Below are 12,761 nucleotides of genomic sequence, written 5' to 3' on the forward strand. Positions count from 1 at the left end.
TGCCATGTAAACAGGTGGACTAGTGAACTTCAGTGTAGTTGGCGCAAGCTGTACTCCCATGTGCACAGAAAGAAGCAGAAACACAAAATTGTCGCGAAATGGAACAACTGACACAGTTGGACCACCACTGGTCATGGCATAGGTCTTTTCAATGCCATGTTTCCTTGTTACCTCTTTCACATCACCCCTGAAATTTATACTGGCCTCTCACTATTTTCAATGTCATAATTTTGAAAATTTGTGTATTATTCATTTCAGCTTTCATGCCAAATAATGTCTCTATGAAATCTCTAAATAGGAACAAGTAATACTTTCGGCTTGATAAATGTTGGGACCAAGTAAACAAAAAGGATAAAGCATATTGGTACCTTGACGCTTTGCATGGCCTCATCATACTCGTCATCTACACCAGACATGGGCGTCACTCGCCCCTCCTTCCGAGCTTGCTCATGGTCGAAAGCCTTCTCAAAAAACTCGAGCGCATCAGCCAAGTCTGGAAATTGGCCAGCCTCGGGGCCCACTGAAAGACATTTGGCCAGCGTATGCGATGTCAGTGACGACAGTGCGTCTGCCCAGAGGGGGGCCACTTGTGCAGCCTTTTGGAATCCTCCAAGGGCCTGCAACAACAAAGAGGCTGTGGCTGTAAATAGTAAAACTTCAGAAAACGCATCCCTGCCTATTCAGGAGCGGCGAAATTTTCACTTTGAAGCAAACGATTTTGTGCCGAGGAGCTCATTCGAAAAGCTGGTTTCAAATTGCACAATACATGAAAGAAGTGAGCTTCATTTCAGACACATGAACACGGTAGACTCCCTTCCCTTTAAGGGGGCAGACTGGTCTTGCGGGACCAAAAAGTAGCGAAAAAATTCATTTTTTTTAAATTGACATATTTGGTTTCTGCAAGTATTTTTCTATCTCTCTACAAAATTTCGCACACCAAGAAGTGGTTATTTTTCTGTAATGTCATTCCAACTGTCCAGATTCTTGGTGCCATTAACATGCAGAACCTGCAAAAAAATGGGACTTCGAGGCTTCTTTATAATCTGCCGGCACCTGTGTTGGAAATTCTGCTAAAAATTTATGAGCACCTTTATTACAATTGCAAAACATGCGCACCATGATGGTTGCTTTTTGAAGCTGTGTGTTCTTAGTTTTTTACACTTTTCTCAAAAAAGTAAATTTACGACTGTTCAATTTTGGTGCCTCAATATCTCTGCAGCTAGGCAGGTACAACAATAATTCTTTTTACAATGGAAACCTGTATGTGTGTAGAATGCAAGTATTGGAGCAGAATTTAGGGCACAAGCTTTTTAAATTAATTACACATCAAATCTGTAACACAATTTAACTGCTTTTGAAAATGCTTAGTTCATTTTGCTGTCAAATAACCAAGAATGCCCCCCCCCCCCCCAGAAAAAAAATTTTTTTGCATGCTTTCAATCTATCGTCATTAGTGTATGTTGGTATATTTTAAATATCACTTTTAATTAGGCACCTTTATTGCTATGGCGGCCTTAAATAATAGGCGGTAAATTCAAGTTACTGCAGGAAGAAGCTCAGTGACTGGAAAACTAAATAAATATTTGAAATCAGCAGAAAAAAAATGCATAATCCAGTGCAGTTTGATCAAGATCACTGAAGAAATGAACAAAAAATGTCTAAGACCAGTCTGCCCCCTTAAGACGAAATCAAAGAGGCCAAAATCATTTGTTCAAATTATCAGAAGTGCCCCCCCAAAACCAAATGCTATGCCCTTCTAGGTGTTCACATTAATCCTTCTAGGTGTTCACATTCTGAAAGGCTGTTTTACTGACTTTTCTACCACTTTTCTATATGCCTCCATCGCATACTGCTACTATGACAAAGCCGATACACGCCAAGTTGCTTATGAAGGTCTGCAAGCTCTTCTTTGGGGTTCAGATATTTTTTTTTCTCAGGCCCCAGTGTTTTTTTCCTGAAAGACATCCAGCTAAAAATCACCATTTATTATACACATGATCACAAGCCTCGGGCAAACAAGAAAAGACAGAAACAAGCCAAACTATGATTAGGCCTAATTGGAACATATCTGTTTTGAAATGTTTGCGCAGGCACACGGGCACACAAATGAGAACACAAACGGGCACAGTCTAACAACTGGTTTATATTTTTTTAAATCATTCACTTAATACACCTTAGTTTCATTTCAAATAATTTTTAGTGACCATATTGCACTGAACTGAGTGGTATTAAGCGAATATTAAAAAAATAATAAACCAGTTGTTAGATTGTGCCCGTTTGTGTTCTCTTCTGGGTCCCAGTGTGCCAGTGCAAACGTTTCAAGATGAAAAAAACAACATGACCAAGCTATATTTAGTGTGCAAAATGACTCTTTGTTCTGCATTTTCGTAATGAAAATGGCACATGACAATTCATTGCATTTCCCGGCAAACAGATACGATTTGCACAGGCGGCATGATGTGAGGGCGATGACAATGCACCTGAATCCTCTGATGGGAATGCTAGTGGCGCATATGTGGTTTCCATTTCCTCTGATGGGAATGCTAGTGGCGCATATGTGGTTTTCATTTCATGTGATTAAAATGTACAGAAAATCTTCCGCTTCCATTTGGCTTTTTTTTTTTTGCCCCCCTTCCGCGGCATGTTCCCTTCTAGGCAAGCTTTTGTGTTGCCCTGTTCTATGTTCTACTCCTGTTGGGAAAATGTTTGTTTTGTTTGTTTAATTAATACTGTCAACCCAAAGTGGGGGTTTTCAGAGGAGTGGAAAACACATAATTTTACAAGATGGCATACAATTTTATCCTGAAATTTGAGCAAAAAAAGATAATAAAATGGACACGAATTACACTACAAAATATAGCTACAAACAAAGGCACTTACACTTACATTATGTGCAAAAATGAAGATAGTTATAGCGTGAAAACAAAACGACGACACAGAGACAAGAAGGACACGAAAGACACGAGCGCTAGTGTCTTTCGTGTCTTTCATGTCCTTGTCTCTGTGTCGTCGTTTTGTTTTCGCGCTATAACTATCGTCATGCCATACCAACTAGCCCAAGCTGCCACACTCCTAAGTTGCAAAAATGAAACACAGGCATGTATACTTACATTCTGCGCATTGAAAACAAAAATTTACAGAGGAAAATAGATTGCTATCGTGCAGACAAGAATAAAATTAATAGAATTAAGTGTTATGACACATCTTTCAGAGAAAATGAGTGATTCTAAAGCTGCAGAAAAATCTGTGACGGAAAGCATCACGACTGGGCTTAGTAATTTATTTCACTCTTAATTTGCACTCGGAAAAAAGCTGTATTGAAAATGTGCCCTATCAAATGGCTAGCAGCTGTATATACAAACTGTGTCTTTGTCTAAGTGCGGATCTGGAGAAATCACAACGAAATCTAATGAGTTCATTTTAACCTGATTACAAATAATGAATAGAAACTTTAAATGGTCCTACTTAGTTCTAAGGCGGAAGGTTTACACAGTTGCAAAGTTTGGAGGGCAGAGTGCATGCATTGATATTTATTAAATATGAACCTAGAAGCAATCCTTTGAACTTTGTCGAGTTTGTATCGGTTGGCAGTAGTGTGGAGGCTCATACTATCTTACAATATTTGATTATTGGTCGTACTGACATTCTGTATGCCAGATTTTTCACTTTGGTTGTTGTGCCGTGCAACCTTTGCCTCAGGTCCCACAGAGTTTTATTTGCCTTTCTACAGATGATGCAGTGTTCCACCTCAAGTCTGGTGTAAATATTAGCCCTAAATACTTATATTCTGTTACCATACTTAGCTCATAGGGACCAATATTGTAATTAAGTTACAAAGGTATCTTTTTTCTTGTTACATTCATGCAAACCGATTTTACAGGGTTTAAGGACATCTGCCATTCATTACACTAAAGCAAAAATTTTTTGTTTGTTATTCAGGTCTCACTGGTCTCTCAGGGACGTGGTCTTGTTATATATAATGCAGTCATCTGCAAACAATCTAAGTAGAAGAAACAAATCTGAGGGCAGGTCATTTATAGTGAATGATGATGAATAGGACAAAGTGTCCGTCCGTGCATGCATCCATTCCTGGGTCCATCTGTCCGTGCATGCATCCGTTCGTCGGTCCATCTGTGCATGCGTCTGTCCATCTGTCTGTCTGTCTGGTCACAGCCCTCCACGCCTGCCGCTTCTCTTCATCCATGCCCCATTAGCGATCTGATAAGTAGGGCGGCGATCCAAGGGAGTCCATGCCCTACTAATGATCTGACATGCACGATAACGATCCAGGAGACTGAGAGAGGCACTCGTTCTTTGTGCAACCAGGCACAGCTCGCACAGCAGCCAATCGGAAAGTAGCAGCATGGTGCCATCTAGAATATACTCGCGCAACTGCAGTTTGTATCTACTTCTAGAGCAACTGTATATGCTACCTAGAATGCATCAAGTGTCCACTGTGCGCTTTGCAGTTCATTAGCTACAAACTGGTGCTAATATTCGCTTTAGATTGATGCCCTTAAGCTTCGACAGCAAAGCATTCGCGTCGATTCGGCACCATTTTCGAAAAACATACTGAAATAATCAATGCTGAAGGCATATTGGGCTCTTCTTTGAATTTCCAGAAGACCTACATTTTGTGTTTATAAGTTGTTGCTCATCATCCATAGCTGGCACCACTTGAATGTGCAGCGGCGGTGCATTTATTCGGCACTACGCTACGCCATTGTGCTTTGCGTTACTGGGCCGAATAAACAACGCTGTTGAATTCCTGTGGCACTGTCCCAAAGCAGGTGTTTCGTCTTTCGGTGTTTCGTCGACCGGCGACAGGCTTGAGCAAATCCCCTACAAAAACAGAGCGCGGCTTCGTCTCGTAACTATGGTGGCTTGATTGATTAATATGTGGGGTTTAACATCCCAAAACCACCATATGATTGTAAGAGATGCAGTAGTGGAGGGCTCCAGAAATTCCGACCGCCAGGTTTTTGATGTGCACCCAAATCTGAGCACACAGACTACAGCATTTTCGCTTCTATTAAAAATGCATCCGCCACAGCCGATATTCGATCCTGCGACCTGCGGTAACTATGCTTGCTAACCAAGGAGATGACAGATTTATGCGCTACTCTGCTCCCATAATGAACATATACAGTTACTTTAGGTACTTTTATGAGGCAGCGCCATCTATTCTACTGTTCGAGAGGTACTATTGGTTATGCCTGACACACAACAAGGTTTGACTAAGAGAAGCTTCGCTTCTAAATAAGAAACAGAAGGGGCCCCAAAAGACTGCCTTGGGGCCTGCCGGATAGAACGGGTCTCGACGTCGATCAAGTTTATTTATTTCTACATACTATGTACAAGAAAAGAGGTATGAAGTGAACCATTGAGTAATATTTCAATTTCTCAATAATTCATTTGCTTATAGTAAGAATTTGAGATGCGAGACCTTATAAAGGCATTGGAAAAATCTAAGAAGATTAGATCAACCTATTTTCGGCGGTTGCTCAAGATCGTGAACTATGACAAGCTGCGTGTTACAATGTCGGCTCAAATGCAGCGCCCCCACGCGGCGCTGATAGTTGCGTTGAGCTGTGCAAGTCTTGCACAGCGGGGGGGGGGGGGGGGGGGGGGTTTGGTTTTGGAAACAATAAAGACAGTTCGTTCTGGGCAAAGGGCTCAACATGTCTCATGTTTTTCGCGGGCCTGATGGCCTACTGTTCACGGTAGTCAGTACCGCCTGACCATCTGCTAATCTACACATGTAACAACTGGCAACGAGGATGAAAGGAAGTTTCATGTAAGTCTTCGTTCCCGCAACGTTCTGCCATCTGTTCACTAGGCCAAGTTTCGGCAACCTCGAGCGGTTCGAGGAGGGAGGAGACGACTGTCCCTGTTACGTGGACCGGCTCAAAGCATTTTTCCTGGCGAATGATGTCACCCCAAACAAGCGTACTGCCGTGTTCATCAGCTGCTGCAGGCAGAAAACTTATGCTTTGCTCAACGATTAGGTCAAGCCCGCCAAGCTCAGTGACAAGATGCTGGACGAGATTCTTCAAGCTCTTGGAAGCTATTATGTCCAAAGCCCTCTGCCGTTGTGCAGCGTTTTCATTTCAACTCGTGCGTTTGCGTGGAAGGGGAATCCGTCAGAAATTTATTCCGAGCACTAAAAAGCCTGTCCGAGCACTGCAACTTCGGGGCTGAACTTGAAAACATGCTCCGCGACCGTGTCGTGTGTGGCATAAACAATGTGGATGTCCAGACAAGACTTCTGAAAAAACCAGACCTCACCTTCGACGACGCTGTGCAGACCGCCCTGGCAATGGAAGCAGCCAAAAGGAACGCAGGTAAGATAGCGCAAGTAAACACAAGCAGCGCTTTCTCCAATTTGCAATTACTGCCACAAACGAGGTCATTTGGCAAAGGTGTGCAATTCGAGACGTAGCGACAGCCAAGCCCAAACCAACAGCCCTACCAAGGCACGTTCGTTCTCGACTTACAGTTCAACGTCATCGAGTAACCGTCATCGTGTTATTACTGTACGCAAGCAGGACGCCGCTACCACTCCATCGCATAAAGTTTTTTACATGTGGCCGGTCGACTATGCCACACCGCCTCTGCCTTTCACCGTCACTGTTGACGTTTGCGGCAAGCCGCTCCGCATGGAAGTGGACTGAAGAAGAACGGCTATTTGGGCTAGTTGGTTGGAATTCATGATATTAAGGGGTGCAGCGCGAGCACGAAGGTACTAGAAGGAAAGTGAAACGAAAGGCGAGGCAAGGAAAGCAAAGACGACAACACGAGTGCTGACTACCAACTGAATTTTATTATTCGCAGCACACATGATAATATACACAACAGGCAATTTATTAACAACAAACATGAGCAACGTGACATATTCTGGAGAAGGGTCTGATAAAAAAAAAGGTACAATGATAAAATGGCTAACCCTTATCTGAAAGCGCGAAATCTTTGTCATGCAAGGCCACCGAAGATTGGCTTACGCATCCGTCACCATGTTTTCTAATAAAATACGCCTCAGCTATTTCACGAGTTACTTTGTCCATGTGGCATACCAGTGCACTCACGCCCGGAAATCGAGGCTGGCACCTGCAGCTTTTACAGTGCAGAACGAGGTTTGAACTAATTCCTTTGCATATATCATTCATATGTTCTCCTAACCTTTTATTAATGCACCGCCCAGTTTGGCAATATAACAATGACCACACGTTAAAGGAAGCATGTAAACAACACCAACTGCGCAATCTACAAATTTATTTATGTGTTTTACGGCGCATGTCCAACTTTTTTTGGTGATTCCACTGAGGCGCTCATCCGTCATCCTGCAAATCTGGCTTACTTTGCACGGGGCTGATAAAACTACATCCACACCATATCTCGTGCCTACCTTCTTCAAACCATGAGATATATTGTGGAGTGTGATGACTGCAACTCTTTTTCGCTCTTTATTTCCTCCTGCCTTTTCTTGTTTTTGTTTGTTTTCTGCAACAAAGCTTCGCACACTGAAGAAATAACAGATTTTGGAAATCCCACTGACAGAAGTCTGTTAATCTGCATTGTTACACTATCAGTCATCTTGTGTAAGCATGACTTAGATAAGCCAGCACTTACAGCCGACGAAGCAATAGCTCTCTTGACCAGTTTTGTGTGGCAGGAAGCATAGTTTAACAAGGTTTTAACACTTCGCGGTTGGTATTCCCAGCATACGTGATTTGGAAACAATGTAATATTAATATCTAAGAACCTCAGTGATCCCTGTTGGGGAACTTCGCAAGTGAAGTCTAGCCCACCTCCATGTGTTTTAAAAGCACTCAATACAAGTTCAGCCGGATTTTTCCTATTCGTTACGGAAGGCAGCAGAAAAATTAAATAGTCGTCCACATATCTGAAAGCGGTTTGCACCAAATCTACGAGTTTTTCATTGAGGATCGTGTCAATCTTGGCAAGAAAAATGTCAGAACCGGGGCGACCCTTGACCTAATGCAAACTCCATTACGTTGTCTATAAAGAGACCCTCCCTACGAAACAAAAGTGGAGTTCAAGTAGAAAAGCAAAAGTTCCATGAAAGAATTAACACTGATGCCACTATCATTAATGAACAGATCATCATGATTATCCTTGGTTATACAATCTCTAACCAAATTTAACAATGTGCTTTGAGGAATGGAGTAATACAAATCTACAACATCGATACTTGAAACAGGGCACCCAATTGGATTATGATCCTCGAGGTATCTGACAACTTCTTGCGAATTACGGACGCCGTAGGGGTAATCCAAAACTAAACTAGATAGATGTTTCTGCAAATAACCTCCCAGAAGCTTCTTCCAGGTTCTTCTTTCAGAAACAATAGCACGCAAATGTTGTTCCGGCTTATGACTCTTAATAATGAAAAAAATAGACAATTCTTGGGAAGTAGCCTTTCTTACGCTACGGGCTAAACCTAGCAAATTCACAGCCTGGAGGCGAGCTACAGCATCTTTCTTGATATTTGAACTTTTTGCTGTAACTTGTACAAAGTGTTTCACAACAGCCTGTGACGCTTTTCGCAAAAAGACATCATTGTGTAGAATAACGAAAACACCTTACTTATCCGCTTGAAGAACACGCAAATTATTCATGGACAAGAACCTAGAGAGTGGTTTTAAACACATGACCGATCTTGATCGACACTCACTTCTCACGAGGACGTCAATGCATTCCGAAGTGCACCGACACCGTTCATCTTCAGGCACACTGGCTGACACATTCCTAGCGAGAGCCACCTTTTCAGCTCCTTGGAGGGAAGGTTCCAGGCTGAACCTCGGTCCCAAACGAAGCGTCTGTTGAAACTTCTCAGGAATAGGCGTGTCACCCAGGTTGATGAACGTCCCCCGCTGGTCCGGAACGCCTGCTTCGTCTTGGCAGGAGAGGCCGCACACGATTCCACAAAGACTCAGTTGCCAACTCAGACTGGTAGTACCACTGTCGGTACGCTCTCTCCCGGTGACGACCATTCCTCAGAGCACATTGTTAAATTATGTTAGAGATTGTATAACCAAGGATAATCATGAAGATCTGTTCATTAATGATAGTGGCATCAGTGTTAATTCTTTCATGGAACTTTTGCTTTTCTACTTGAACTCCACTTTTGTTTTGTGGGGAGGGTCTCTTTATAGACAACGTAAGGGAGTTTGCATTGGGTCAAGGGTCGCCCCGGTTCTGACATTTTTCTTGCCAAGATTGACACAATCCTCAATGAAAAACTCGTAGACTTGGTGCAAACCGCTTTCAGATATGTGGACGACTAATTTTTCTGCTGCCTTCCGTAAGGAATAGAAAAAACCCGGCTGAACTTGTATTGAGTGCTTTTAAAACACATGGAGGTGGGCTAGACTTCACTTGCGAAGTTCCCCAACAGGGATCACTGAGGTTCTTAGATATTAATATTACCGCGAAGTGTTAAAACCTTGTTAAACTATGCTTCCTGCCACACAAAACTGGTCAAGAGAGCTATTGCTTCGTCGGCTGTAAGTGCTGGCTTATCTAAGTCATGCTTACACAAGATGACTGATAGTGTAACAATGCAGATTAACAGACTTCTGTCAGCGGGATTTCCAAAATCTGTTATTCCTTCAGTGTGAAAAGCTTTGTTGCAGAAAATCAAACGAAAACAAGAAAAGGCAGAAGAATATAAAGAGCGAAAAAGAGTTGCAGTCATCCCATACTTCCACAATATATCTCATGGTTTGAAGAAGGTAGGCTCGAGATATGGTGTGGATGTAGTTTTATCAGCCCCGTGCAAAGTAAGCCAGATTTGCAGGATGACGGATGAGCGCCTCAGTGGAATCACCAAAAAAAAGTTGGACATGCGCCGTAAAACACATAAATAAATTTGTAGATTGCGCATTTGGCGTTGTTTACATGCTTCCTTTAAGGTGCGGTCGTTGATATATAGGCCAAACTGGGCGGTGCATTAATAAAAGGTTAGGAGAACATATGAATGATGTATGCAAAGGAATTAGTTCAAACCTCGTTCTGCACTGTAAAAGCTGCGGTTGCCAGCCTCGACTTCCGGGCGTGAGTGTACTGGCACGCCACATGGACAAAGTAACTCATGAAATAGCTGAGGCATATTTTATTAGAAAACATGGTGACGAATGCGTGAGCCAACCTTCGGTGGCCTTGCATGACAAAGAGTTCGTGCTTTTAGATAAGGGTTAGCCATTTTATCATTGTACCTTCTTTTTATCAGACGCTTCCCCAGAATATGTCACGTTGCTCACGTTTGCTATTAATAGATTGCCTGTTGTATATATTATCATGTGTGCTGCGAATTATAAAATTCAGTTGGTAGTCAGCGCTCGTGTTGTCCTCTTCGTTTCCTTGCCTCGCCTTTCATTTCACTTTCCTTTTAGCACCTTCGTGCTCGCGCTGCAGCCCTTATTATCATGAATGGAAGTGGACACGGGTGCAAGTGTCTCAGTCATGGCCAAGCTGCGACTTCTTCAGCTTTTGCCTTTGGTTCCCGTGTAGCCGTGACAAGTGCTTCTGCGAAGCTATTCCGGGGAACTGAAAAAGGTTCAGGGCAAAGCTGACCTCAGTGTGAAGTTTCATGGCAGGGAGGCCGACCTACCTATTTTTCTGACCGGAGACAGATCACCCACTTTTCTTGGACGCAACTGGATGAGTGAGCTGGGCATCGGCGTCTCCGACGTTGAAGTGAACATCCACGCACTTTTCGAGGTCAAACACCTAGTCAAAGACTACACCGAAGTGTTTGAAGAAGGCCTGGGTACAATCAAGGGTGCTAAAGCTTCTCTACATGTTCCTTCAGATGCTTCGCCTCGGTTCTTCAAGCCACGTCCACTTCCGTACGCTTTGACAGATGGAGTAACTCAAGAAATTCATAGACTAAGAAGAGATTCCATTCTTGTTCCAGTCAAGACAGCAAAGTGGGCTGCACCTATTGTTCCTGTGACCAAAAGGGATGGACGCATCAGAATCTGTGGAGATTTTGGTGTCACCATAAACCCAGTGGCAACAGTGGAGCAGTACCCCATTCCAAGAATCGAGGACCTGTGGACTGTGCTTGCTGGAGGTGAGAAATTCCCAAAATTGGATTTGCGAGATGCGTACCAGAAAGTTCTCCTTGACGAGGCCTGTAGGAAGTACGTCACCATTTCGACGCATATGAGGTTATTTCAGTACATCCGGTTGCCTTTTGGTGTCTCATTTGCTCCAGCCATATTTCAGCGCGAGATGGAGAACTTGTTCAGGGGACTGCCCCATGTAGTAGTCTATTTCGACGACATTCTTGTGACTGGCACAAATGATGCTGAGCACCTTCGCAACCTTTGTGCTGTGCTTAACAAGCTTCCGGAATCTGGCCTCAAGCTGAAACTTGAAAAATGTCATTTCTTCGTGCCACAAGTTGAGTATCTCGGGCACATCATCAGCAAGGAAGCTCTTTCCCCGAATGTTGATAAGGTAGCAGCCATTTTGCATGCTCCTGTGGCTCAAGATGTCAGGGAACTTCAGAGTTTCTTGGGACTTGTAAACTTCTACAGGCACTTCTTACCCAATCTTTCGTCACTCCGTCTACTGCACTTGCTTCTTTGTGAAGAGAAGAAGTGGGAGTGAGGACATGAACAACAAGATGCACTCAATGCCTGCAAGCACTTCGTGACATCAGCTCCAGTTCTTGTGCATTTCAACCCTGCCAGGCCTGTTTGTCTCAGTTGTGACGCATCGCCTTATCGTATAGGTGCAGTTCTGGCGCACAAAGATGCTGATAGCGGGGAACATCCCATTGCTTTTGCCTCGAGGAGCTTGTCAAAAGCAGAACAAAACTACAGTCAACTCGACAAGGAGGCACTGGCTTTAGTGCTTGGTGTGGATCCGTTTCACCAGTAATTGTGGGGCATCTCATTCGAAGCACACACTGACCACAAGCCACTTCTTGGGCTGCTGGGTACCAACAAGCCCATTCCCGTGCAAGCTTCGCCTTGAGTGGTCAGGTGGGCTCTGAAGCTTTCTGCTTACAAGTACGAACTTGTATACAAGCCTGGCAAAGAGCTCGGCCACGCTGATGCTCTTAGTATACTGCCTCTCCCAACTGACACTACTGCATTACCACCACCTACTGAAATCTTCTTGCTAGAGGAGGCATATCCGAGACTCCTTTCACCAGGTGTTGCGGCCCAAGCCACACGAAATGACCCAGTTCTGAGCCATGTTGTTCTTCCTGTTCTGAAAGGAAAAAGCCTCCCAATAGGACCAGAGTGGAACCCTTTCAATACCAGAAGTGCAGAACTCAGCCTCCATGAGGGTTGCCTACTCTGGGGATCAAGAGTAGTGATCTCAAAGTCGTTGCAGGCCTAAGTTCTTGGTGTTCTTCATGACAGCCACCCGGGTATCGAGAAGAGCAAGATGATTGCCAGGAGCTATGTTTGGCGGCCAGGCATTGCCAATGACATTGCCAACAGTGTGAAGAGCTGCGCTACGTGCCAGACTCGACATCGAGCTGCACAGCCGGTTCAGCAGACGCCGTGGCCTTTTCCACAGCGACGATAGTCAAGGCTTCACATTGATATTGGGGAACCATTCCTAGGTCACCCATACTTGGTTATTGTGGATGCGTTCTCGAAGTGGATAGAAATCTTTCCTGTGTCTTCCACATCTGCAGAAGCTACCATTTTGCATTGAGAATAGCATTCGCTCAGCATGGCCTGCCTGACGTGATAGTTTCCAACAACGGTCCT

At 43.8% G+C, this 12,761-nt stretch overlaps 1 protein-coding gene across 2 annotated transcripts in view; it reads right to left on the reverse strand.

Moving 5' to 3' along the window:
* Positions 1-12,761, reverse strand: part of LOC119160937 (DNA mismatch repair protein Msh6) — a 619,403-nt gene that overhangs the window by 260,795 nt on the left and 345,847 nt on the right. Inside the window, exon 21 of one of the 2 annotated variants that reach the window (XM_037413220.2) lies at positions 369-617. The exons of the other annotated variant lie outside the window; for it this stretch is intronic. Coding sequence (XP_037269117.2) covers positions 369-617 — 249 coding nt within the window. The remainder of the gene's footprint in view (positions 1-368; positions 618-12,761) is intronic. 2 annotated transcript variants of the gene reach the window in all.

Source organism: Rhipicephalus microplus, chromosome X (assembly GCF_043290135.1).
Source record: "Rhipicephalus microplus isolate Deutch F79 chromosome X, USDA_Rmic, whole genome shotgun sequence".
NCBI lineage: Eukaryota > Metazoa > Arthropoda > Arachnida > Ixodida > Ixodidae > Rhipicephalus > Rhipicephalus microplus.